This window comes from Trachurus japonicus, chromosome 15 (genome assembly GCF_045865225.1).
Source record: "Trachurus japonicus isolate A0001 chromosome 15, Traja_1.0".
Lineage (NCBI taxonomy): Eukaryota > Metazoa > Chordata > Actinopteri > Carangiformes > Carangidae > Trachurus > Trachurus japonicus.
The window spans coordinates 26,475,964-26,502,010 of record NC_140921.1 but is presented as its reverse complement, the minus strand read 5'-3'; the positions used below and the strand labels follow the sequence as shown (position 1 = coordinate 26,502,010).

The 26,047-nt window shown below is 40.5% G+C and overlaps 2 protein-coding genes across 2 annotated transcripts in view; one reads left to right on the top strand and one right to left on the bottom strand.

Moving 5' to 3' along the window:
- Positions 1-3,775: 3,775 nt before the first annotated feature.
- On the top strand, positions 3,776-6,649 carry epcam (epithelial cell adhesion molecule). Its single transcript, XM_085800783.1, has 9 exons — positions 3,776-4,096; positions 4,681-4,785; positions 4,889-5,147; positions 5,243-5,308; positions 5,398-5,464; positions 5,575-5,673; positions 5,778-5,975; positions 6,089-6,130; positions 6,246-6,649. Exons 1-9 carry the CDS (start codon positions 4,036-4,038, stop codon positions 6,267-6,269), a joined length of 921 nt encoding a protein of 306 aa, XP_085656909.1. The 5' UTR covers positions 3,776-4,035; the 3' UTR covers positions 6,270-6,649.
- A 2,951-nt stretch (positions 6,650-9,600) lies between these two features.
- plekhh2 (pleckstrin homology domain containing, family H (with MyTH4 domain) member 2) overlaps positions 9,601-26,047 on the bottom strand; it is a 39,697-nt gene continuing 23,250 nt past the window's right edge. The window contains exons 11-30 of the mRNA XM_085800782.1: positions 24,827-24,986; positions 23,996-24,132; positions 23,086-23,199; positions 22,911-22,997; positions 22,271-22,429; positions 22,084-22,164; positions 21,706-21,885; positions 20,924-21,032; positions 19,714-19,826; positions 19,413-19,592; positions 18,679-18,776; positions 17,226-17,403; positions 15,911-16,066; positions 15,705-15,802; positions 14,607-14,748; positions 14,320-14,456; positions 13,633-13,762; positions 12,818-12,904; positions 11,421-11,570; positions 9,601-10,044 (exon numbers count right to left, since the gene is read on the bottom strand). Of these exons, the coding sequence (XP_085656908.1) occupies positions 9,859-10,044; positions 11,421-11,570; positions 12,818-12,904; positions 13,633-13,762; positions 14,320-14,456; positions 14,607-14,748; positions 15,705-15,802; positions 15,911-16,066; positions 17,226-17,403; positions 18,679-18,776; positions 19,413-19,592; positions 19,714-19,826; positions 20,924-21,032; positions 21,706-21,885; positions 22,084-22,164; positions 22,271-22,429; positions 22,911-22,997; positions 23,086-23,199; positions 23,996-24,132; positions 24,827-24,986 (2,682 nt within the window). The 3' untranslated portion in view covers positions 9,601-9,858. The remainder of the gene's footprint in view (positions 10,045-11,420; positions 11,571-12,817; positions 12,905-13,632; positions 13,763-14,319; positions 14,457-14,606; positions 14,749-15,704; positions 15,803-15,910; positions 16,067-17,225; positions 17,404-18,678; positions 18,777-19,412; positions 19,593-19,713; positions 19,827-20,923; positions 21,033-21,705; positions 21,886-22,083; positions 22,165-22,270; positions 22,430-22,910; positions 22,998-23,085; positions 23,200-23,995; positions 24,133-24,826; positions 24,987-26,047) is intronic.

Sequence of the window (26,047 nt, the reverse complement as noted above, 5' to 3'; positions counted from 1 at the left end):
TTCTAGTCAAAACAAATCTCATTATACGTAAAATCACATACAAAAGTAGCTTGTTTTTAAGACACTTTTTACTTCTTTCAAGTCTTTTACTTGAAATAAGTAGAAAAATCTGATAGTGGAGCAAGTTTTTCTTTCTTATTACAAGCACAAAAAAAAACATGCTTTCACTGGCAGATTTTTCTACTTTTTCAAGTGAAAATTTGTGAAATTATCTAAAAACATGTAAATTTTAGGTGATGAGTCTTATTTTAAGTGGAAAGAGATTAGTTTTGACGAGAAATGAGACATTTTGACAAGAAATATGACAAATATTCTTGGAAAGATTTTCAGTTTTTGCAGTGAGACATCAGCTGACCAGGTAAATGTGAACAGAACTGACTTGACTTACATTCGTTGGAATTACTGCTATTATCTATAGTATTGACCTACTTGGCAAATGCCATTCATCCACACATGGTGTCACTATAAGATAACACAAACAGTGTTTCATTGTATGGTCAAATGTATGTACATTATGACCTTGCATATTTTCAAACAAAGTAATAAATCCTTGGCAACTGCTACTGGACAGATAAGGAGGGAAAGTGGGACTGTTTTTATGACCTGTTGTTCAGATTTAGATTCACTTCCAACTGTTTCTGCAGCCTTTGTTACTGCTTGACATTCAAGTCATGAGGCTTATGGTCATGGTTTTACATTACATCCAGTCTGTGGCTAGATCAAACACACTTTTTAATTCTGCACTCTTCTTTTTTTTCTCTTTTCCCCGTGTAGAGACAGGCAGGTTGCCACACCCTGCGTCCCTTTTCTCAACTAAACACCTCCTGGCTCCTGAACCAGTCTTCTCATCTTTCTCTTGGGTTTTCTCCAGATGATTCCTTTCAGATGTGTCCCTGCTTAGAGAGGTTCGGTAAATGACAGCTACTGACATGTTACATAAGTTTCACTTCTTGTCATTAATTCCCAAGAAACACATAAAAACACAATTTTTAATCATGGGAATTTTAATGACAAAACTGTCATCTTTAGAAATATATCATGCTCTTTCATTTTTGTTTGTTTATTGGGTAACCAAGGGTTTTTTGAAAGACTGGTTTTAGATACAGTAATACTGCTCCATAGATGGACTGAGTTGTTAAGAGGGCCAGGAATTGTGAGTGAAGGTAGAGATGAAATGTTTGTAGGCTGTGTGTATCACCTGTGTGAAGTGTGTGGAGGAAAGAAGAGGGGAAAACGGCATTCAAACAGGCTGTAAGGAAAGGTTAATTCTACTATATCATTATTGTTATCCCTTTATTTATTAGAATTTAAAAACAAATTCTTAATAAAATTATAATAAATTACTGCTGGGCATAGATTAATTTTTAAAATCTAGATTAATCTCACTGCAATCCTGCAGTTAATCTAGATTAAAATGCTAGATTTGAATTTTGCCGAAGACATTCAAAAAATATGTAACCTATCTGGAGAAAGCTGTTCTACTATAATATTTGGTAATGAAAATTCATGTTCAATAAGATTTACTTTGGTGTTTCATTTTATATTTTGTTAAATATGAATAAAGTTACGGAATTTTACACAGGTTCTGTCTCCATGTGCATAAACAGCCTCTGATAACATAACATTATTGAATATATTGGAATATATTCTAATACCCAATGGCAAAAATAAATGATTAGCACTATAGCAAGAGACACACAGCAGTAAAGGAGCAACTTACTACATATTTGACATATCATGTCATCAATATTATTTGTGCAGATTCTTAAACCCATCTGCAAAATGTCCACAAATAGAGCAATTCCTATCGATAAGAGTCTTGCGTTATCACAGCACGTTAACGCCGTTAATGGCCGAGCACTGAAATAAATGCAGTCCTCTAATGGAGGCGAGACATTAAAAAAACAGCTGATAATGCTGATTTGACACTGTGACTTTTTCATATCATGGTATACGTTGAACCCAGTACCTGGCCTATATGATAATATGGTTTTAGCTAAGATCCAGGCAGAGACACTGAGACAGCAGCTGGTTCGGTCCAACAGATGAAGGCTGGTTTGAGGTGGTGCAGTGCCTGTAGGTGGCAGAGTGTGGGGAGAACAAAGAGAAGACACAGGTGAATAAGAGCCACAATAAAACACTAAAGTTAAGCAGCAGTCACTAGCTGGTTCACTACAGAGGTCTCTGGGCGATGTGGAGATGAATGCAGAGAAGACAAGTAGCAGATACACTAGACGGGAGGCAGGTGTACAACAAGCAGGAAGGCCACACCCAGCCTCTGAACTGAAACAGACACAAAAAGAAAACAGATCCACAGTCATGGCAAGGTGCACTACACAGCAGGTGAAAATTACTCAACAAGAATGACTCACAGAAACGCTGAAGCACCTGACAGAACTAGATACCTGGGTATGTAATGAGTTCAGCAGATATAAATAATTGCGTAAGCTTGTTTGGCTCTTCCTACATGTTCACTCATCATCAATTGTATATCCTTTTTGTTTGAAACAATGTGAAAAAGTGTGAAAACATCTAAATGTGTTTTTAATAGGAGGTTATGTAAGACTTTCTTGGCCAAAGGCAGTCATTTACCCAAGTTCCAAAATGTCGATCTGTTCCTTTAAAACATTTTTTAACTGAACTACATCCTCCTATTTAGCAAACACAAATCCTTACTTGTCTTGAAAAGCTGTTAGGATGTGTAGTAGCCTAAATATATTGTAAAATGATATCAAACATGAGGTTATGCATTATTACAGCTTGACAGACTAACTCCTGTAAGTTAGAGAAAATAATGGGAAGATAAAATGAAACTGGCTGTTTCTTGCTCTGTCTCAGGTAAACACTTCAAGTATGGTAGCTTTTCTTGTTGTTGAATGACACACAGTTAGGTGCACTGCTGGTGAGAATGTTTCTATTATGAGATCTGACGCTGTGATGGAGCTGTGAGGCGTGACTCATAACACCCGACAAATGTTTCCCAACCTCAGGTTTCTGTCTTGTCAGATACCTGCTCAGACAGGTGATGATGTCATCATATCACTATGCTTCCCCGCTTGTAAACAAACATTTTCTCACTGTGCCTTTTATACACATGTTTGGATATTTTAGGTGATCTGAATAAAACCAGTACAATAACACAACTTTGAACTCATGTGATGTCTTAATAACGATGAAGATAATAATAATAATTCATTTATTTTATATAGCGCTTTTCAAAGACCCAAAGACGCTTTACATAAAGAAAAAAAAAGATGCCACATTACACAATATAAAACTGTATTAATATTCCAATTGGATTATTATAATGATTTAATATATTGGAAACCCATGAATATCAATAAATACATGGCTTTGGACTATCTGAACTGTTAATTCATGAAGGCTGCACATGAAAAACAAATAGTGAAACTGTGACAAAAAACATATTCCAAAAATATAATAGTGATCAGGCCAGTTACTTATTTGTCTTCCTGTTTAAGTCCAACTGTCCATGTTTAAAAACATCCCATAATGGTTTGTCCTTGCACTAATAGAAAAATAAATAAATACAAGTTCTGTTTAATATTATAAATGAAACTCTACGAATAAGTTTCACAATAATTGCCTGTGGGCAAAGAAACTCGCCGAAAGTATCATAGAGAGTTGGGCCGTCACCAAATATGGTCAGACCGGAAAAAAGGTGCGTTTTTTTTAAACCCCACCCCCTGAACTACGTCATGAGACCTGGGGCTTTGCATTGCCTATATATATGAGTTGATTTCCCAGCAGCTCTGTGTGAGTTCGACACAAACAACAGGTAGAGAGTCAATAATTACCTGCGGTGGTGCACGCGCAGCTTTTAGTCACTACCTGAGAGTGCGCGTTCTCGTTGAGATTCTATCCAAACAGGTTTGACCAGGACACACCTGCAGGAAGGAAAGGAAGCCCTGTGAGCGTCGACGGATTCTTTATTCTTTCTTTGACCTCTGCGGACGACGGACAGATAAAACCCGAGGAAGGAGGACACTTTGTTTTAGCTTTTAATTAATCAACATGAAAACTTGGATTCTTCTCGTCCTCGCTGCCTTTGCAGCGGGAGCCTCAGCTCAGAGCTGTAAGTCATTCCATTTATTCATCTTTTGTTAGAATAAAGTGTCTCGGGAGTTTGTAGTAGCCTACTGTAGACTCGGTGCTTCTGTTATCTCATTTCAACTGTTTTTTTTTGTTTGTTTTCTGTTTTTTAGTTCATGAATAACTTCAGATACTAAACAGAATTGTTAAAAAATATAGTTTAAACTGTGTGTAGTGAAGTCCTGCTCACCTGTGTGTTCTTCAGTGTGATGTTTAGTGGAGACATAAAGGTGTTGGGGGATGAGAGCTTGTGGTTGCTGAGTGGGGGTTGGGAGGGTTTGTCCCGCTCTCAGGGAGAGAGAAACCAACGCCCAGGTTGAGTAAACCTGCTGCTCTACCTGCTCTACCTGCCCCCTCCTGTTTATGCTCCTGTGCAATAAACCCTTCTAATACTCTGGGTTAAACTAGGCCTCTCTTTATTTAATGTGTCTTTTGTATTTCCAACCAAAGCATGTTATATAGGACTTTGTCAAACGATATGATTGTTTAACACAATCACAGCAGGGGGTTGTTAAATTTGAGCCATTCCTTCCTGTGGTGACATAATGCTTTTCTTTGTTTTTAAAGGTGATTGTGAAACTATGAAATGGGCCACCTGTGAGGATAAACCACCCTGTACATGTCACCTGCTGGTTGGCGGGGGTGAGAAACAAAACCTGGAGTGCAGTAAATGTAAGTCATGATATGATCAGGTCTTTGCAATCGTCTCTGTCCGGCCTGTTTTCCCCTTCCCTCCTCATGATGTACCTTATTTTCTTTTCTTTCCTAACTTCAGTGATCCCGAAGTGCTTCCTGATGAAGGCTGAGATGTTCAGAGCTAAAAAGGGCCTGAGCACCCGCACAGGAGGAAAGCCAGTGGAGACGGCCTTCGTGGACAACGATGGCATCTATGACCCAGACTGTGAGAGCGATGGCAAGTTTAAGGCCAGGCAGTGCAACAACACCGAGGAGTGCTGGTGTGTGAACAGCGCTGGCGTGCGCAGGACTGACAAGGGAGACAAGACCCTGAAGTGTGACAAGCTGGTGGAGACCTAGTAAGTAATGCCACCATCATCACCATCATCAGCATGGTTACAACCTCTCATCCTGAAATATTTACACTTTGTCTCTTTTTCCCTTTTCTCTCCAGCTGGATCCGTATCCAGCTGACTCACAAAAAAGTGGACACCCCAGTGAATGCTGCCAATTTGAAGAGGTAAGTGCACACAAAAGCAAACAGACCCAGCCTTATTCTTCAGTTAAGAGTGTCAGTGTCTCACAGGTGTAATCTGTTCCCTACTGCAGTGCTATCGCTGATGCCATTCACAAGCGCTACAAGAACTTCAACAAGGACATGGTGGAGAATGTCGAGGTGAGGGAATGTTTTTTTTTTTTCTTTGGCTGTGAGTGCCTCCTTTAGCATATTTGATATTCAGAAATTCATCTCAAAACAAAATCTCCTGTCTGTCTGTCCTTCTGCAGTACGACCCCGAGGCTCGCTTGCTTGTGGTGGATGTGAAGAAGCCAATGGGAGAACGCAAGAGCGACCTGACCAATATGGCCTACTACATGGAGAAAGATGTATGTATTTTCACAGTGCACTGACGACACATTAGTTTTGTATGAGGCTCAAACACAGGCCTGTGGACTGACCCTTTATCCATTATCTGGTCCTCCTCCTGCAGGTGAAGGTTCTGCCTCTGTTCAAGAACCAGGACCAGTTTATGCCCACCATCGGAAGCCAGAAGCTGGAGATGGAGAACATCCTGGTGTACTATGTGGATGAGGAGGCCCCGACTTTCACCATGAAGCACCTGTCTGGCGGGATCATCGCTGTCATTGTTGTGGTGGTGTTGGCTGTGGTTATTGGCCTGCTGGTTCTGGTGAGTACATGTGCATCATCTCTTTGGTGCCAGTGCTGTGTGGTCTCTGATTTCAGAGGAAGTAAAATAATTGAGGTCTAATTCTCTCTTCTTTCTTTCTTTTTTATTTGCAGTTCTTTGCCAGAAGGCGTCAGCGGCCTACTAATAAGGCTCAGGTGAGATGATGAACTTGTCTAACTTTTGAGTTTTCAACATTGCTCTGTGTAAAAGTTTCTTGTTGCACCACAATTATTTACTAACCAGATTCTACGCCCTCCCTCTTTCCAACAGCACAGAGAAATGGAGAACTTGTAAAGTCCTCGTCGCAGCAAGAACTATGAAGAGCCTGCCTGTACATAACCATTGGATGAACGTCTCTGCATTGGGTGTGTGCCATTTGTGCCATTTTTACCATTTTACTTGAGGATTGAAAGTAGATTGTAAAGGAACAATCGACTTGCTGTTTGACATTTTTGTTGGCACTATTGGTTCGGCCATTTTATTTATATATTGTGTAATGTCTTAACTCATCATCCAATCTATATGCCATAAAGAACTGTGCTTTTTAAAATAATTTGGCACATGCCTCATTTTTATGTTAGAATTTGTTGAATGGTTTAAAGTCTTCATCATGGATTGTACAGTTTCTTTCTTACTAATGTGTGTTTGATGGATTGTTTTTAATAAAATGTTTTGAAAGACTCCCGGTTGTGCTGGTTTGGTTTTGTTGTAAAGGTGTGTCACTCACAGGACCGTGTCCTCAGTCTCAGTGGAAAATTACAGCAGTCTGTATGGGGAAGGGAAGACGACAACAGGAAGCCACAGTGATCCTGTCTTAACTTTATACATAATTCTCTCATCAAATCTCTTCTGACATTGATGCAGATATAAAATCAAACCCTGAATTTGCTCGAGTAATTCTAGGACATTTGACGATTCAAACATTGATGTTTCAAGTCATGTAAGATGGCTGCTTTGATAAAGGTGGATGCTCTTGTGTTTACATGGTGAGGTGGGGTGTGGCCGTCCACTTCTCAATCTGTTAGAATGGTTTGTTTAGTTTTAAAGAAATGAAACCTTTACTGCAATAGCAGGAAAACGTATTTATAGACTGTCTGTTGAGGGGAAATAATACACCTGCGCTCTGTATGAGTCATTTCTCATCTGACTATGACCACAGATCTCGCCTGCAATAGTATAAAAACACCTGAGACTGTGGTGAGTTCTGTGGGAGGTTTTAGGGTGGTAAGTCATTTCTAGCTGCATCTGTGAGACAGTTTGGAATCACGTTCAGCCTGTTAGTCAGGTTCTAAGTATGTACACAACACATACTGACTAAAGGCAGTAATGCAGGTTTTAGCCGCAAGTCAGATGAAGAGTCAAAGTCCGGCGGTGCAGGAAGAGTCTAAAACTGGACAAACGGACAAGAAAGTGAGAGATGGGCATTGGTTACACAACAGACTCAGCACTGTCATGTTGCACTGTTCAGGCCAAAGTTGTAAAAGTCAAAATTCCTCAGGGTTCCTGTCAAAACATGATCACAGTGGTGATTAGCATCTCTGACACTGCTCCTCAGCAGCCTGGATCCTGATGGCACAGTGGAGACTTCTCTTTCTCAAGTCAAAACACAATGACAAAAAATAAAACTTGATTTAAAAAAAATCATGAATGGCAATTAATAAATCTGTTTTGATTGCCTTTATTTTGAAAATACATATCAGCATTATGTTTGATCTATAACCATGACGATAGACTTCCTCTTATTCCCCTTCAGCTTTGTGAGTCACCAGATGACTATCAGTCATTTGTCTATTATGCTTTAACGCCATTTTGCTTCACCCACTTTTTCTCCCCTGTGACTCCTCCCCCTCTTCGTCTCCTTAGCAACCACAGACTGTATATAAAAAGGTAGCAACACACAAAAGCATTTCTCCAACTAGTTCAGGCAAGTCAGGGATCATATATCGTACCCTCCCCCTCTTTCTGTCCCTCTCTCTCTCTCTCTTGTGAGAGACTACAGGAATGAGGGTGTGTCAGTTGCTTTCAGGCACCTGTGTCAGGTATCACTATGTCATCTACACTTGGACCAATGAGGAGCCGCCGGGGGAGGTGAGAGGGGGAGGGGCGGGCAAAGAAGGGAAAACGTTGTGGTTTCCCTGAGGATATGGTTTGTTACCTGAATGAATGAACCAACAGACAGTCAGTTTAGTGTAGTAAAGTTTATTCAAGCATTAGACTTGTAAAATTATATCATTTATTTAAAGTTTGATTTAAATACAATGTAATTTATATGACAAATAAATATAACACCTGATAGTTCTCGCTGTATACAGGGGGAAGAGCAAAGGGAGGGGGGGAAATCATTTTTAAAGTACCTTACACAAAAAATGTCCTGTTTTCCAGTTTATGTGTCATTTAGGAGTCACTGTCTCATCCTGTCCCTTCAGTAAAACACCTGCAACAACAGGAAACATCCCCGCTCTCTGTAGGTTCTCCTTACACCAACCTCTGCTCACCTTCTCCTCCCATTTTCCGTTAAATGACACTTCATAAACATAAACGCTCTTCTCTTCTCTGTTCTGACCCTGTGATACTTCACGAAATGAATGTGCTGACTTTGGTCACTCACTCCACCAGAGAGTGTGTTCAAGTGTTTGTACTCTATTAAAGTTTCACAGCTCTCCTGGCTGTTCAGTAACTACGAGCACACAGACTTGTTTCCCCTTATAAAGTTCAGTCTTTCTCAACAAAACTAACTCATCCCATTCTACATAAATCACGTCTGTTGTGTCGTGAGCAGGTCACACACAACGCGTTATGTTTTCACTGCAGCTGGGTTACGCTCTTTTTGAACTGTTTCTTCAGCTGTGGTTGGTTAATGCCTCCTATCCTTCATCATACAACACCCGGGCCCTACAGGAGGGCAGAGGAAGTAAAAAACAAAACTGTTATAATAATAATTTCTTCATAAAGCGTAAAGACTTCCTCTATACTGCGTACGGCTGCATTATTTCTGCAGGTAGAAATACGAATATTAACTGTAAAACAGCATCTTTACCAAAGGAGCGACCTGTACAGACTGAGGAGACATCCCAGAGCGCTCAGTGCATCAGTGAATGCTGTTGACCTTCCTTGTCGGAGTCAGGACATAATAGAGACACTCACCAGGGAGACAGACTGTCCCTTAAGGATGCTTCTCATTTGTTCTCAGACTCTATTGTACCTTCATATAAAGCTCAAGATCCAGTTTAAGCCCAAATCTCATACACTGCAAAAACTCAAATATCTTACCAAGAATATTTGTCTTATTTCTAGTCAAAAATGTCATTTTAGTCAAAACAAATCTCATTATACTTCAAATAAGAAACATCACATTAAAAAGTAGCTTGTTTTCAGACAGTTTTTTCTTCTTTCAAACATATTTTCACTTGGAATAAGTAGAAAAATCTGATAGTGGTGCAAGTTCTTCTTCCTTATTAAAAACTTGCTTTCACTGGCAAATTATTCTACTTATTTCAAGTGAACATTTGTTTGAAACAAGTGAAAATGATCTAAAAACAAGTTAATTTTTTAAGTGATGAGTTTTATTTTAAGTGAAAGAGATTAGTTTTGACTAGAAATGAGACATTTTGACAAGAAATAAGACAAATATTCTTGGAAAGATTTTGATTTTGGTTTTTGCAGTGTAATGTGTTCTGTGGGAGAGGAGACTGTAGAGATCCTGTATGATGATCAGTGACCTGCTGCCACCTCAGCTGCTTTAGCAAGATGCTATTTCACCCCCAGTAGGCAGAGCACTGACTGTTACACATACCTGAAATGATTCTATGCCACTTATGAGTGGAACTGCAGCTGTAAATACATTGAAGTAAAAGTGAGTGTGTTTCTCAGAGGAGTGGGAGCGTCACAGCAGTGTGGGGGCCTTGCTGGGCCGTCCCTGTGCTGGGGGGGATTTGCTCCTCAGCTCTTTGCTCTTCAGGCAGACGGGCTGAGCCACCATCAGGGCCGGGGCAGAGAGGTGGTGGGTGGTGGCCTTCTGCTGATGAGCGCTGTTGACGTAACTGGATATGAGGAGGGTGACTTCCCTGATCTGTTGACCAAACACAAGAAAAGAGATGTCAGTGTTTGTTTCCATTTATGAGAACCTTTAACTTCACATAGAAATTGTATAATCATTAATTGATTTGTTGCACAGTGCCATGCACATTACAGTGTCCAGCCTGTGGGCTTACAAGACACTGAACAATACAAATTCCAAAGATGGATATTAAAGTCTCACAAGTCTGTATCCATAGATCCATGCAATGAGAATTTTAAAGTAGCAAAATATACAAACCAACAACAGTAAATTGCAGTAGGATACAGTGTTTTCCGTCTTAATGTCCATGCTTTTTTAATAAATCCCACTAGGACATAGATCTCCCCCAAAACCAACTCAACAGACATCCAAAATAAGTCGGGATTCTTCACCTTCAACAATATCAATGGTGTGAGGCTGAGTACTGAGTCAACATATGGTCAATATCATTAAAATGTCAAGAGTTGTGTCTGTTGTTTGACTGATTATTACCAACTACAACAAAAATCAGTACAGCCTCAATTGAGTGAGACTCGGTTCTTTTATTTAAGGTTTTTAGATTTTCATGTCTTGTTCTTTTGTTCTTCATTATTTCACAGCTCTAGGTTCTATATTAATACTGTGAAAGTATCAAAGCCTTAGTCACAGAGAAAGGCACACAGCCTGTATTCAAGAAACACAGCATTAAAATGAGCCCTGAGGATGTCTTTACTTAAGTTACCACTCCCAGTCATGGCCTTGGCACAGACACACACTATCCAACCTTTACCTAAATCTGCTACAGTATATGTTTTTCAGTGTGAGGCTGTGTAAGTATAGAGCTGTGCCTGCCTGGTGGTACAGCTCAGACTGTATGTGTCAACTCTGCTGCAGCTGCGGTCTGCTTGTTCTTCACCACAAGGAGGAAACTGATAAAGCTGCAATGTTCACAGCTTACTTACTTTATAACTCATGTTGCAGTTCAGCTGAACTGGAAGTAACTGGTGTAATAACTTGTTAACACAGATTCGTGTAAACTAATGTTTTGTGGTGTTAATTTTATCTGTTAACTCCGTATTTTAATAACACATACAGGAAATCTAACACTCCATTCCCAAAAAGAAAACACTTATTTTGAATCTTTAACATTTTAGTGATGTAGCTTTGTTTTATACTGTAATGTATTGCATACTGTACCAGTACTGTCAGCGCCAAATGCTATACAATAAAACAAACTGAATTCTGTAAGATTGTATTATACTCTGTTTGAATGAATCTGTTATCATTATCATTACTCGTCGTCATACTGTGTGATAAGTGCAGCATAAAACAAAGATGAACAGCATCTTTGATGCACCAAAACCATAATAAGAGGTGGATGAAATGATTGGTGTAAATCTCTCACTAACCTTGGAGCTGTCCATGGCAAACAGATGTTTCTCTGTGGGTCTGTCCTTGCTGGTGTTGGTTCCACTGCTCTGTCCCACCACCAGCATCAGGTCCTGTCTGCAGCCTCCAAACGTCATCAGGCTCTTGTAAGGATGGGACACCAGCGGCTTCTAAACGCAGAAGCAGAATGATTTATTTATTATACACAGTGCATCCAGTGTTCAGAACCACACTCTTCTTCATATTTTGGTATGTTGCAGGCAGCTTTGAGCCAAGGGGGCAGTTGTCGGTCTGAGAAGTGAAGCTCACTTCCGCGTTCAAAAAACTGCAATCCCCTCGGATTCCTCTGGGGGCTGGTGTCAGAAGGGAGCATTCCCCATAGACCCCCATGTTAAAATCGCCGACTTTACATCCTCAATAAACATGTTAAAAGCCTGGTGTCAGAACGTTTTTTCGTCTCAATCGATAGTTTCTACCCCCGCACACACACTGAGGGGGGTGAATTTTTTTTTAACTCTATAGTTTTACTGTTATTAGGTTAAAATTCTGGCCAATCAGGGCGCGGAAACGTTGAGTGACAGGTCCGAGCAGCTCCGTGGACAGCTGCTTCGAGGCCAGTGGGCGGGTTCTCGGCCGGCCAATCCAACATGGCGCTGTTCAGGCCGCCATATTTGAGTCACAAAAACGACTCCCCAAAACCAATGGGTGACGTCACGGACGCTACGTCCATTCTTTTTACAGTCTATGCTTTGAGCTAAAATCCCTACATTTTTTTTTTTATAATTTTCCTCATCAATCTCAATCACTCAACACTTCATTATGGCCAAGTGACACATCTCTTACACAGGGCCGTTGCTAGGAATTCTGGGCCCCCTTAAAGAATACTAAAGTGGGCCCCTACCCCCTAACTTTTCCAGTTTTTTTTCTTAGACTACGTATGTATTATCATTTTTTATTTAGCCTACTTTGTTTTGATGTTAATGCAGCATTACTATGAGTATCAGTCAGGGTCTTATGCAGAATAAATCAGTCATACAAAGATTAGACTACAGGGGTTTTTTATGGGCCCTGCTGGGCCCCTAGAATTATCATCACCTTTCTCCCCTATACAACGGCCCTGCTCTTACATGACCTGATTTGTACACTGTTTCAGCAAGTCACCGCAAGTTTCAGCTACCTGGTTTTGTCTCCACATCATCAAACTAAAATACATTATGGAAACAAGTCATTTAAGAGTGTATAGCCCATATGGAGCTATTTGTTTCCAGGGGAAATTAAACATTGTTGTGATATCTGCTTTTTGCTTAGCATTAAATCACTTTGTTTACTTACTGGAACCAGTTATGCTTTACAGGATACATGACACACAATACCACAACAAAAGGAATCATGTCTGGACAGCGGTGGAGATGCTTACGATAGAGTTGTGCTCCAGAACACTGACACCGTCCTCATGCACTGCCAGCCAAACACGCACACCCTGCTCTGGAGAGGAAGTAATGGACTGAAACCAGACACAGAGAAGGAAGTGAAATCAGTTATTCATTCTTTTCCAGTTTATAACAAAATATGATGAGCACAAGGATCTACAACATAAAGCCAAGTGGGCAGATCAGTGGCCACAGCAGAAAAAGTGAGGGCTGTGGAAGTCATGTGACATAAAGTGATCATCTCATTTATTTTTTTCATCATTGTTATGTGTTCTTTACTAATTGTGCTACTCTTGTCGTTTAATTTGAATCCAACTGAAATAAAATAATCGTATTTTGTCAACCTGCTATGTCCTTGTTGTGTAAATTTCTTTCATTCTTTATTTATTTTGATTATTATTATGTCATGAATCTGTCCTGTGTGTTCTATCAGTGTGCTTATTATACTGTAGATGCCCAATGAAAAGACATGGAGGGAAAAAAAGAAACTTGTTTTGACTGATCACTCATGTTTTCTGTAAAGATTGGTACACGTCGTTACAAATTCTAACCTCAGGAGCACAATACATACTGTATTACAGCAATCATCCTACAGCTTGTCTACACACCAGTCACACCTGTGTCATCAGCACCTTTAATCTGGGATGTCAATTATGTAATTTATTATTTATTTATTCTCTTTTACTTAATGTTTATCTGTATTTGTTCTCCACTCAGAGATGAGAACAAATAATAGTGATGATAAGACTTGAACTTTAATTTACAAGAGATTATAGTTACACACACTCAGACACACACTCACTTCTGCTTCAAACAGTTTGGCACCAAAGTAAGGCCACTTCCTGGCAACGGTCAGGTAGATTCTGATGCATTCTGATGAACTTCGACTTCTGAGCGAGGCCCAGCGCGCAGAGAGACGCTGCAGCAGTTGCCTGAGAATGGGGAGGAGATAGTTTATCATGAGATGATGAAGAAGTCCAACAAAAGTCAACCACAGTCGTAGTTTGATGCGTGGGGGAAACAACGCGTCTTAAATCTGCTCATGAATGTTCAGATTTGTGATGAATGCTTTTTGTTTTCTAAGATTTGAACAGTGTAATTCTGATCCTAGATGACCAGTCTGATTTCTGTTCTTATGTGAGCCTCATTATTATCTCTTCCCTTGATGGTCACCTCTTTACCCCAGATAACTCTGTCTCTACCTGAAGAGCAACTCTGAACTCTCAATCTCTCTGAATTCTCAACCTTTTCATATGTATGCTGAAACATGCAGCTGTCTGGGAGGCATTGTCTATTTACTTGTGAAGCCCTAAGCAGAAACATTAATGTAAAAGCCATGATTTCCATTCAAAGTGAACATGCTGAACAAACAAAAAAATGTACAGTAAAAAGCAAAAATATATACAGTCCAGAGTGTGTCTCTACTAGACTGTCGACTAAAACAGATGAAGACAAGTGACAGACGGTTTCATTACGTGTGTTCAGGTACCTGAGTTGCTCGACAGACGTCGTTCTGCGGTAATGTTTGGGGTAAAATCTTTCCAGGACCTGTTTCAGCGTTTGGTTGGACTTGGTCTGGGCTGATCCAGGAGCAGAGAAGGGACGCTCAAAATCTCCATACTCCATCTGAACACAAACATAATGAAGGAGTTTTATTAATCAACAACAAATGTGTTGTACATGTAGTTGTACCTGCAGCTTCATCCATGACATTTAATATCTAACTGACATGATAAACATATGGGGAGTTGCTGAAAAAGCGATGAAGTTCCAGACCTGAGCGAGCAGGGCAGCCATTTCCAGAGCCAGCTCTTTGTTGACAGGAAAGTGTCCACCTACAATGGCTTCGTTGGTTTGATAAGCCAGCAGCATCCTCTCCCTGTCTGACTCCCCCCGGACCTGGTGAGAGAAGTACAGCCTGGGAGGGAGGGAAGGAAGAAATAATGACAGATGGATTCAACGTTGATCAAACTTACAAGGTTTCATTGTGTTGTGAAATGATTTTGCATTAAACTGGGATATATGGAAATAAATTAACTGATAACTTTTCATACAAAGAACATTCATTCATCCTTTCACAGTTCATCTCTGTCCTGAATGATGTTGATCTCCTTCTACTACTGTAAAATCATGTCCTGGTTGGTCGTACCTGGCTGTCATGAGCCTTGTGTTGCTTCCTGGATTCCTCCCCCGTTATGTTTTATTGTTTTATTTTACTTCCTACCCCAATGCATGTCCTATCTTTTGTGATTGCCTCCTCCCTCCTGCAGTTAGTTGCACCTGCTTCCCTTGTGTGAATTTAGTCTCTGGTCCAATCCCAGTGTTCCTATGGCCTAAGTGAACCTGAACCCTCATGGACTTTACTGACGTCACCTGGTGAGTGACAGAGTGAGGGAGGCTGCAGGGTCCAGATAAATAAAGAGTTGTGGGTTTCTAACTTTTGATTGATGTTTTTTTTTACTCCTTCCTTTTGCTTCCTGTACAAAATAGCAATGTAATCTAATTATAGGATCGGAATCCATGATTTATAGCAGCATGGGACAAATAACTGCACACAGTTCTGGCTCTAAATCACCACTGAGCTCTGTGTTTATTTTTTACATGCAAAAGTTTTTCTCTGTAACATCTCTTAGAACATTCTCTGTAACCACTGAAAACTTGTTTTTGACGTTAAATGTTTCGAACTGTGGGCCAATTCTCTCATTATCTGTTCCTTCATTCTCTTTGTGGTGTCTCAGTGTTGGATTATTTGCTCTGTCTCCCTTCTCCATTCCTGCCTACCATGCCGCCTGCCATCTTATCCCCCTGAATGACTCTATTCATTTTAAGTAGAAAGCAAACCTCCATATGCCACCTTAAGCTGTTTCTCTCTACCTGTTCTTGTAGGTGAGACGTACAGTCTTGGTGTTTTCAGATTTGCCAGTGTGCTGCTCTTTACAGGCCAGCTCCCATTTGGAGATAATGTCACAAATCTGTAGAAGATGGTAGAAGATATGGAGATGACACATTTTGTGGTGAAGGTTTGGGAAAGAAGTAACACTACCTTCAAAAAGTAATCATCACATGAACTAAAGGTGCACCTTGATGCTTCCTTGCAGACAGTGTTCCAGCTCTCGTCCGGTAGGATCATCGGTGTACAAGCTGAAACCAGACAGACCAGGTTTCCTCATGCCGGTGTCTTGGTTGAGGCGACACTGGAACTCATCCACTGTGGTTGACGCGTCGAAACTCACCACCTGTGGTAGGGAAATGAAATGCAAAGGACAAACAACTATCACTCAGTGAGTCATGAACATTACAAAAAACTAAAATGGCACTGAGTAGAGAGTATTCTCCACTCAGACCAACTGTCATGGTCTGTGTCCTGATTTCCTGTTTTATTTTGTAACCAGTGTTCGTCTTCCTGTGTGCTCCCTGCAGGTATGGTTGTCTCATTTCCTGTTTTATTTTGAAGTTCATGTCTCATCTTCCTGTGTTTGCCCTGTGTTGATTTATCCACCTGTGTCTCGTTCCCTTGTGTATTTAACCTGTGTGTTTTCCCTTGTCGGTTCTTCTGTGTCTGTGCTGTGTTCGTCCTGCGGTCAGTCCCTGAACCTGAGCTCCATATTCCCGCGTTGCTGCCTTTTTGTGGCTCCCCATAAGTGTTAATAAAACCTTTTTTGCTCATTCTACTTTGCCTGCCTGAGTCTGCATTTGCGTCAGCATTCCACCAACACACCAACATTTTTTCCACTAGGACTGGATCTGGATCCAAACAATATTCCCTATGAAGTGGAAAAATATACTGGAAAAAAAAAACAACCTTGTAATGAGACGGCCGGTTACTCCCCTGACATACGTATGTCCCGCCAAATCCATTCAGTATTTTTTGTAACAAACATACAGTAAAAACACACACAGGTGAAGATACACCTTCCTTGGCAGAGACATACTGTAGTTGGAACGGTACATTTCCTAGAGTTTAAGATACTGCATCCAGAAGTTGAGATATTTCAATCTGGTCCAAAATATGCGCTTTATATTATTACTATTATTATCATTGTTAAAATTCCAGCACATAGTATGTTCATGAGTTAACTTGTACTAACATCTCAAAACTGATTCCTGATATGTGTCTTTTTACTTTATTTGATGCGACGTAAGACTGAATTTGACCCAGACACAGGCTGACTGCAGCCTTCTGTAAAAAGTGGCATGCTCCACCAGAAGCAGGAAGGGACAAAAACAAACTCCACTGTAGGTTGTGGGGCGGTACAGTCAGCATGTGCATTCAAACATACTCTGTCCTGTGGACTGTTGGATAAAATGCAACAATGTTATCTGTAAGAAACTGTTGCATGAGGCCAGCTGGCTTTCAGGCTTCACTCTGTGTGATGTGTGATGTGTCATTTTAACCTGGTAGGTGTTGTTGAGGAAGTGAACAGGGATGCTGAATGGCAGCGAGTGATGATAGGGATTCCTCAGTAGGATAGACAGGATCTCCATACGGGACGGCCTGGCCTGCCTCTCTCCCTTCTGCTGGGTCCGCTCCATGGAGCGCTGGCAGTAGATGGCATACTTACCCACCTCAGTCCTGAGGACAGCAGGAGCACAATATAATACATGCACAGTAGCATGTCAGCAACTTCAAGTTTTCTCAACAGTCAAAGAAACTAACATTTAAAGGTACATTGTGTAGGAATTACTCCCATCTAGCATTGTGGTTGTATACCGCAAGCAACTCAATCGTATTTTTCATGCTGCATTCACGTGAAATTGGGCAGACGGCAGACGGACGACAGACGGACGGCAGCCACTGCACGTAACGGCATAAACAAGCCTCTATGTAAACAAGTGTTCCGTCAGCACAAGGCAAAACAATACACGTGACAATATGTTGTCATGGTGATGTTGTATTGTTTACCTGACCCACGTTTTACTGGCTTTCTCTCGACTTCTGTGACTAAAATGACATCTGGTTTGTTACCAACGGCCGTCGGCCGTCTGGTTTCCTACCGTCACGCTGCCACTGAACGTAAAAACATGGCGACACCACATGGCAGCCAGCACCGAGCTTACCCGCTCCATGTATATGAATGATATGAACGGCAAATTCAGAGCTGAAAGGAACACTTCAGTTTGTTGATGGGGGGGATTACTGATTAATGAAAAACATACTTTTGAACGAAATAATCTATTTTCGTGAATAGATAACAGGAGAAGTTACACAATGTCCCTTTAAAAGTGAAATTAAGAAAATAAAAGTGAACTGTTTTATTGTGTCAACAAAATAGTTATGTTAAATCTAACTTATTAATCACCATTTTTTTTTTACTTCACTTAAAAGATAGCTGAGTTGGTGGCTGGTTGAGATATCCAAAACCTTTGTCCTTAGTACTACAGTAGCCAAGCAAAAGGTACTGCTCCCATAATGCAACTCAAAAAGCCACATCATTCAACTATTCACCTTGAGTTTGATCCTCCAGAGTTATTAGAAATGTATTTAAAATGCAGCCATGTTCGCTGTGTCAGTATATTATATTACAGGAGTTAGAGGAAAATGAAGCTGAGTTGAAGCTGTGTAACCCTCCACTTTATCCTTGGGGGTTGTAATCAAATGAGTGGTATTCAAATACATGCAAGTCAAGAATCTGTGATAGCTGCATGACATTTATGGGAGGAGATACACAAAGACCAATGCTGTGTTAAAGCACCAGTACAGCATAATGGGTTCTTTTTAGGTTTTAACAGCTGTTTTCAAAATGATGGTAATAACAGATAAGTCAATTGAATTGTTTGTTTGGAGACAGACTTGTTTTCAGTTAGAACTGTTTAAACAGCGGACCGTGGTTCTTAGTGTCAGTGTCACCTGGAGTCTCCGTGTCGTTTGAGGTGAAGCTGGAGCAGCCAGAGGAAAGGATGCTGGGGCAGAAACAGTCCAACACACAGAGCCAGAAACTGCCAGCCCTGAATGACACGACAACAACAATAACACACTGTTATGTAAAACCCTCTTTACAGACTCACACACGAGACAGTGAAGCTCAAACATGAGGACGGACTGGAAACTGCAGCTACACATTGTTGGAGTGTGTCCTATCAGGAAACAACTTGTCCGGCGCTTGTCACACATTTGATCATGTTAATCAGACTTCATTCATGTTCAGCATACTTTTCTAAACTTTTAAACAGGTTGTACTCCAAAGCGCCTCTTCCACTGCTGCCCTCTGGTGGCCATAGGACCGTGGGTGTTACTGGGTTTGGAAGATCACATGACCACATGTTGGATAAAGAGTTTCTGGTGTGGTACAGTATTACAGTAAGAACTGTCAAGGGCTTGGTCGGTACAGACAAAAACTCTTTTGTATCGTGTGCCGACAAAAGAGAGACAAGTCTCTCCATTTTTGAAGTAACAGTTCAGACCAGCAGCCACATGGATTGAAATGTTAAAAGCCAAAATGAAATAATTGACTTCACTTTTATCCAGGATATCAGTGTCTGCGGTCAACCTCGCTGATTCAGCAGTTTGGTGATTCAACATCAGTATGTCCAGTAAGAAAAAACCGTGAGTGACTGGTGACTCCGTGTGGTGAGAGTGCCAACCTGCAGCGGTCCTGCATGACCGTGTGGCTGCCTCCTGCGGGTCTGCTTGATGAGCTGGCAGTAGAACTCGTTCTGAAGCTCCGGGTGGGCCAGGCACACCTGCAAAGCACTCTGGGCCAGAGACACATGGTAGTCGATGGCCGGGGCGTCGATGGCCACGTTGATGAAAAGCTGACAGGTCTGAGGAGAGACAGACACACAGTGTGACATTACTAAGAGTCCAGATGGTTATCTGCCACATACTGAGGTTTCTGCATCAAACTTCATCAATATTAGTGCTTCAGTGTATTTTGGTATTTACTTTGAATAGTTTAAGGGCTTCTGTCTGCAGGGCCTGTGAGGGCAGAGTGGTGAGAGGAGATGACAGAGCCTCTTTACTGAAACACAGCATGGGATGTCTCCAGATCTGAGAGTCTGAAAACAGAGAAAGACAAATAGTAAGAAAGATGCATCACACTGATGAATGAAAAAACATGTGCTGTACCCAAGAGGAACACTATGTTGAACAAACAGACAAAAAGACTAGAAGAATGAAATCCAACAAGTGAATAACAGGTTTGTCTCCAACAATGGAGTGTAGTGATACAGACTTATTTTCTCAATAACCTTTTGTGGTTGTTGATCCATTTAGTCATAAACATACAGCACACATTTTTATTCATGGTGATTTTGACGGTGGAGGATGAATCTCATCAATCTTACATCTCATTATTTCCACAGACATCTGAGTAAAGGCTGTAATTAGAGGAGGCGGTTGAAAATCTGCTCTCACTTTTTAGTCAGTCAGACAATTCAAGCATGAAGGAGGTTGTTGTTTAATTCTTCACACAGTTTGTTGTGTGTACACATATTAATGGATGTTTTTTGTGAAGTAATTAGAATGATTGAATGATTAGCATATTGTTAAATGGGGCATAACCAATCACAATAAAATGATTAGGGATGTCACAATTAGAGATTTTCTTGGTACGATTATTGTCAGAGAAATAATCACAGTATTATGATTATCATGCATTGATTATTATGCATTAACTAATTTCACAACACTATGAATGTGTAAAATCAAATATAGTCAAAATATAATTACATTACTAATTATTTACACAAAATATTCTATATTTATGAATATAGGACCAATTATTAATCCTCCAGGGGAAGTTTTTGAAATATTCAAGTCATTAATTGTCATCTATATCAAATGTTTAAGTTTATTTTAATTGTTTTTTTTAATCACAATTTACACTCTAACATTTAAATTCCTACCAGTTCAATGTTACGTTGGTAAATGGACCAGTATCTGTGCATTAACCTTTTCTTTGGTGCTGATCTGCCGACATAATTTTTTTTCCGAGAGTGACTATTTTGGAACCTTTACGATTAATTAATTGTGGCAATTAATTGCGAAAACAAGTAATCGTGACATCCCTAAAAAAGATTTTTGTGGGACTGACTAATAAAAAAAAGGTAGAGCACATACTGCAATCAATACAATTTGTAACTCAAACACTCACTTGGATCTCCATCCAGCTGGAAAAGTTTTCCCACCAGTTGTTCAAACTCGGTGCCGACTTTCCCCACCATGGTGCCCGCCGCCACAGACAGATGGTACAGCCACGAGTCCTGTGGAGGCACAGCGGCGAGGATGAGTCAAGACAAGCAGACTTTACAATCAATCACAGCAAGATTTAGTGATCAGTAAAATATAAACTGACATTCCTCCTGCTCCTCGACATTACATACACTGCAAAAAATCTTTCCAAGAATATTTGTCTTATTTCTTGTCAAAATGTCTAATTTCTAGTCAAAACTAATCTCTTTCCACTTTAAAATAAGACTCATAACCTAAAAATTAACTTGTTTTTAGATAATTTTTCACTTGAAATAAGTAGAAAAATCTGTCAGTGAAAGCAGGTTTTCTGTGCTTGTAATAAGAAAGAATAGAAAAACTTGCTCCACTATCAGATTTTTCTACTTATTTCAAGTGAAAATATGCTTGAAAGAAGTAAAAAGTGTCTAAAAACAAGCAAATTTTTATGTGATGAGTCATTTTAAGTATAATTTGATTTGTTTTGACAAAAAATGGCATTTTGACTAGAAATAAGACAAATATTCTTGGTAGGATTTTGAGTTTTTGCAGTGTACAGCAGAACACAATATAGGCCGACCCTCCAACCATCCACTGAGACAGTGTCTGAGACATGAGCTTTGTCAGTGCCTTGCCTTACTACTGGAACACACGGTGATGAAAAATAGAAAAGCTACGATGGCAGTGGTGTGAGAGTGCTGCTCTGACCTTTTCATAGCGGGACTCAATCAGCAGGTAGGTGGGTCCTTGCTCCTGCGGATGGACTGCGATGGTGAAGGGTGCTGCCTGTAAGCCGCGCCCATGTGCCTTCAGGTCGTCATCGGAATCCCGGGACCTGTCCACCTCCTCCACCTTGGCCTCCCACAACTTTATCTGACCTAGTGGAAACTGCAAACACACAAATAAACATAACCTCCCATGTTGCAACAATTACATTTAGTAAATAATGAGAATATAATATGACAAATATTTTTTCAGTTTACTTTACATTTAAAAAACCTAAAAACATATTAAATATCAATCACATAAGCATTACAGTGTCATAAACCCATAACAATAAGAAAGAGTTCAAGTGATGAACTGAACCTTGTCCTCTTGGCTCCGAAAGTAGTAGAGTGTTTTGCCAAACAGAGCGCACCAGACCCTCTTAGAGTAGCCATGCTTCACCTGCATTCAAGCAAGTACAAAGTTCAGGAACTGCAGCATTTTCAGTGACAGTACAATGTAAATGTAAAGATGTAAATACATCAATGTATATATAAGATAGTTGGACCTTTATGAGTTGTCCCTTCATGCCAGGGCGAATGTCTGGCTGGGTGAAGAGAGGACTGGCAGCTTTCACCCTCAGCACGCTCAGCAGAACCCTCAGCCACTCCTCCAGCAGGTTGGGAGAGTCAGCCTTCAGGTAGTACACATGCTTCCCCGTCACTATCTTCACAAGACGACACAAACACAGGTGGAAGTGAAGACAGGAAAAGCAAAGCAGAAATCATCTGGCAGTGTTCACACAAGGGAACTTCAACAAGACCTATTTTTATACCTTTGCTTTCAATTAATTACTGGTATTTAACCCCTTTTCTACATGTTCTGACTTTTATTCCCATCAAACTGTAAATTACTTGCATTCTAATCTATTGTATGCTTCTGTCTCGTCTCTATTGCCTTTTACTGTACTATTATTGCATTGTCATACCTTTTTTTCTCTTACCCTGTGAGGCACCTTGAGTGCTATACAAATAAACGATTATTATTTAATTATCATTAATAATAATAACTCATCCCATTCAATTCTTTCATTTAATCTGTGTCTCTGGGGTTATGTGGTCAAGATCATTTGAGTTAAACAATGGTGGGGAGTGGTGACATTGTTTGGAACAAAACTCTTTATTTGGAGACAGAGATGAAGTGAATACCTGGAGAACTTGTTTCCCCTCTCCACGAGCGATACTGCTGCTGGCGTTGACCTCAATCTGACCCTGGGGTTTCCTGATCACATCACTCTGTGTGAGAATAATGAGCACAGAAAAATGGAGATTTTAGCTCTATAATAACGCAAAAAAAAACAAACGAGTACTGAGTGGAACCCACAGGTGACTTGAAGTAGAGCAGCTCTCCGTCTTTAAGGACAAACCAGCGTCTCTTCCAGGTTTTCTTCCAGGTCTTCACCATTTTCAGCAGGTAGCCTGACTTCTCCATCGGCTCCTACAAGACACAGCAGCTCTGTTCAGTTTTATATAGTAATACTGTATGTACATTACAGGAGGTTAAGGAGAACCTCGCAAAAATTTTACTTCAAACTCTGCTCCTCCATCTCCTGCTTTATTTTGAAGGTCTTCCTGTGCTTTCCCTCCTGTAATTTTCTCATGTGTCTCACTTGTGTCTGATTGCACCACCTATGTCTCATTTCTCCCTTGTGTATTTTACCTCAGTGTTTTACTATTATCCTTTGTTGGACCGTCTGTGTTCGTCCCGTGTTCCCGTGTATCTAAATTCTTTTTCTCCCCATGACTTGATTAAACCATTTTTGTTGCACCTTATTGGTTTCTGTGCCGTGTCTGTATCTGGGTCCAGTTGTTGTTGGGTCCAGTTGGGTCCATTGTGTTCACTGAGCAGCTCACGTCTCTGCCACATGGATCTCAAAACAACATGCACCGATAATTAAAGGTAATGAACCTACTGCTATGACCATACAGTAGGGATTATGACAATAGGTGAATTTGCCAAAATGTTGAACTATCCCTTTAAAAATATATTAATGGGTTTGAAAAGTCGCATATAAGCCTCACAAAATACACACTAATACACTGTAACAGCCTTGACAGTGTTCAGTCCAGCAGATCTCTGTTATTCTGCCTGGAGTCATACTCAGGCCTCACCTGATCAAAGCCTTAACTAAAACACTTTGAACCACTTTGCATTATGATTACTTTCCAGTTTAGCTTTGTTGTGTGTGTCATGTGAAGCGATCAGCAGGTTCCAAACAAACAGACTGACTCACAGTCTTGCCATTGTCGCTGACTGAGGAGCAGGTCTTGGGCAGTTTCTGCTCTGGTTCGGAGCACTCTGTGTCTGTGGAGTATGCGTCAGGAGGGATGGCGTAGTCGCTCTCTGACGTCATCGAAGACATGGACACAGCTGGAGGAGACGCAGTGTGGTCAGGTGGGTGACAGTCCCAACATACCTTCTGTTACTTCACAACCATAAACCTTTGTCAAGTTTATTTGTTTATTTATAGGATCCACATTAACCGATGTCATGACATTAGCTATTCTTCCTGGGGTCCCCAATGCAATTTTAAAGAGAACATAATACATACTCACATTCATCCTTGTTACAGATCACTGTAACACCTCGTCATCATATACACAAACAGCAAACAGTCTAATCTAAAATATATTATTAGGTACAAAGAATACATCATACATCACATTACAGTACCACAACAGCAACCCACAAATAAATTCCTATAATAAATTATTATACGTTATATATTTCTTACTTATTGAATTTTCAATTTATTTAAATAGTCTTTTACTACCATTTAAAAAATGTGTTTTGAGTTAATATTTTTGATATTATTAGGTAATGTGTTCCATCCTGTAATGGCTCTGTATATTACAGTATGTTTTAAAAAGTTTGTTCTTGGTTTAGGTGCCAGTAAATTATCATATCTTCATTGTCTGGTTGCATATTTATTGACATTTCTGGTGAACATTATAATAATATAAGAAATATTGTGGGTTTTTTTTTTTTTTACTGTTAATCAAATTCCTCATGAAAGTTAGGAGACTTAATTTTCAGGCCCAGTGTAGGTGGGTGTGTGTTGTACCTCTCTTGAGGGAGCGCGGGCTGCTGGGGCCGCTGTCCCTGTGGGAGCTGGAGGAGGTGTGGGAGCTGCAGAAGGAGCCGTCCTCCTCTCCTGAGCTGGACGACTCCTCGGAGCTGGACGACTCGTCTGAGAATGGACTACTGCTCAGGAGAGTGGCTTTCTGCAAAAACCAGACATCAAGTCAAAACACCAGTGATGGCACACAGACACTCGCATACATTTACAAACAGAAACACATCAACATGTATGTCCCCTGTGGTCCCATTCTGTCTGTCCAGGTTACTGATCTGGAGTGGGTCTCATTCATGAAACGTGAGCAGCACAGATTTGTGTGTAAACCGCGTGCAGTGGAAATTTACTTGGATTTCTGCATTCATCAATCTCTTAGTAGTGCCAATCTTTTCGTAGCTACTCACAAAATCTACACCTGCTCCTGACTGTGTGACACCTGCACACAACACACTGCTGACTGCACTGGTTTTCACGCCCCATTAATGTGAGTATGTTCATGACCTCCTCTTCTCCTGGGATAATGTTTTTGCATGTTGACCAGTGAAGTTGACTTTTGACCTTCTGCATATTCATTTTATCCTGTTTGTAAATGTTTGGTCACATTAAAGGTCCAGTGTGTAATAATTAACAAGGTTTATTGGCAAAATCTGAATCTACTACCCATGAATATAAGTATAAGTGTATAAAATAAAATTGGTCTGGTTTTTGTAGCCTCATAATTATTCTTTTATATATACATATAACAAGGGTCTTGCTTTAGAGAGTGTCGCCATCTTGCGCCGCCATGTTTGTACGGCAGCCCGAATGGAAAATCCAGCCAGTCAGAGAGCAGGTGTCACGAGTATAGTGTTCATAAATAAACTAACGAAGAAGGAGGAGTCATATCATGAAATGGTTTAGATCTTCACCTCATCGCTCCATGCTCCTGAAATACTCCCAGTCATCCCAGTCGTGGTAAACAAGTTTTTTGTCCTTGGAGGCCACCGTCACTTTGCCGACGGGAGGGGTGAGTGCGAGCGAGTGAGTGCTAGACATCAAGGTTTCCCACCCATTTTACAAACTGGACCTTTAACGTATGAATTTCCTGTGACCTTAGAATCACATAAAATCTAACCAGTTCTTCATGTGTCAAATGTGAAGACAGTCCCTGAAGATGTGGCTGAGATCTTTTTCATGTGAATGAGATGCACAGCAGTGGTTCTAACTGTT

Coding starts and splice junctions, on each gene's coding strand:
- epcam (XM_085800783.1), top strand. CDS start 4,036: ATGAAAACTTGGATTCTTCTCGTCCTCGCTGCCTTTGCAGCGGGAGCC. Junction 5,309..5,397: donor AATGCTGCCAATTTGAAGAG/GTAAGTGCACAC, acceptor TCCCTACTGCAG/TGCTATCGCTGATGCCATTC. Junction 6,131..6,245: donor GGCCTACTAATAAGGCTCAG/GTGAGATGATGA, acceptor TCTTTCCAACAG/CACAGAGAAATGGAGAACTT.